Here is a 1,482-nt window from a genome sequence, read left to right as displayed (position 1 = left end):
CTATATCAGATTTATTCCTGATAATAAAAACCTAGATAGAAGTGTAATGTCTCAATATTATATTTGAATAAATTTCTAAGAAAGAGTTGAAGGTAGTTCCCAATTTTAGGTTTGTTGCCTATTTTTGTTGGGGCTGGAGATTTTTCTACAAATAGAACAGAGCTCTTGCATCCTTTTTATTTCAGAAACCACTTCATCTTCTCCACTGCAGACAACAGAAACCCAGCCTATCAGACCACAGGAAGCAAGTACGACCACCTCATCATTGAACTCTTCTTGCCCAACAGGTAACTGCATTTTCTTTCCTGAAGACCTAGAGCATTCAAAATTTGACAGTCATTGACATATAGTTAAGAGCACATATTGTGACAGAGTGCCCACACTAGCCCCTCTAATCTGCTATGTGACTGAAACAAATGTCTTACCCTCTCTGAATCGGTTTTCATCATTTCTAAATGGATGGAACATCACTAATCATGTGGAATCCTTGTGAGGATTAAATAAGATTAAGAGCTTGGGACATAAGTATAGGGGGATAAGTGATAAATACAATAGCAACTGTGGCTATGACTATTACTTAGATGTCCAGAGTACATATATCTGACTAACATACGCAACTTGTATGATTTGGGAACCCCCACCTGCATATACCTATTTTTCTAAATCAAATGAATCAGTTTTGACTCCATATTTATTACTGGGCTTGCTCCCTTGGGCCAGAGCTGTAAAACAATTACCACCAGACTGAAATGGTCACTTGTGTTTACATTTTGCCTAAGCTCCAGAGTCTCAATACACCCAGCAGGTTGTTCTGCTGCCCTGTCAGGCTTGCAGGTACTAATTGACACTTAGTGATGGTTTGGGGACACCAATGCTGGCACCAAAGAGAGAGTCTCCCTTACTCTCTGGCAGATCCCATGTAGTCTCTACTCTTGAAAGAGTAGATTGACCAGTCTTTCCCATGGTAGAGAAAGGTGATACTGAAACCTATCATCTTTCCCAGCTGACTCTGTGCCCCATAGTGGGAAGTGTGGGGAATGCCACATGCTGACTATGTGTCCTTGTGCTGTATCCAAACAAGGTCAAACCTTGCAAGACTCCTCCTGTGTATGACCCCCTGTGGCTTTAGATAATAGTGGCATTCAGTTTTGAAAGTGGACTCGCTGACAGCACGGAGAAATTGGGGCCAGTGCCAGCAGCAGGTGTGAACAGGGCCGGTGCCATCAGTGGGTGTGAGTGGAGACTGCTGGCTGCCCTAATTGCCCTGTAGGAGCAGGGGGAGGTAGAGAAGCCCTCAGGGGCAATCAGGGCCGGCAGCTACTGCTTGCACCTGCTGATGGCACCAAGCGATTGGGACCGACATTGGGCACAGGCAGTGGGTGTGAGCAGTGGCTCTGGCGCTGGCAGCGGGTGCAAGCGGGGCCGGTGCCTGCAGCAGGTGCAAGCAACCAGGCGGGATCGTGGTGCGCAGGAGCAAAGAAT

The 1,482-nt window shown here is 45.9% G+C and overlaps 1 protein-coding gene across 1 annotated transcript in view; it reads left to right on the top strand.

Moving 5' to 3' along the window:
• Positions 1-1,482, top strand: part of LOC102753782 (hepatitis A virus cellular receptor 1-like) — a 70,860-nt gene that overhangs the window by 58,585 nt on the left and 10,793 nt on the right. The window contains 1 exon segment of the mRNA XM_015565643.1: positions 186-287. Coding sequence (XP_015421129.1) covers positions 186-287 — 102 coding nt within the window.

Source organism: Myotis davidii, unplaced genomic scaffold (genome assembly GCF_000327345.1).
Source record: "Myotis davidii unplaced genomic scaffold, ASM32734v1 scaffold18, whole genome shotgun sequence".
Taxonomy (NCBI): Eukaryota; Metazoa; Chordata; class Mammalia; order Chiroptera; family Vespertilionidae; genus Myotis; species Myotis davidii.
This window is presented reverse-complemented; position numbering and strand designations above follow the sequence as displayed.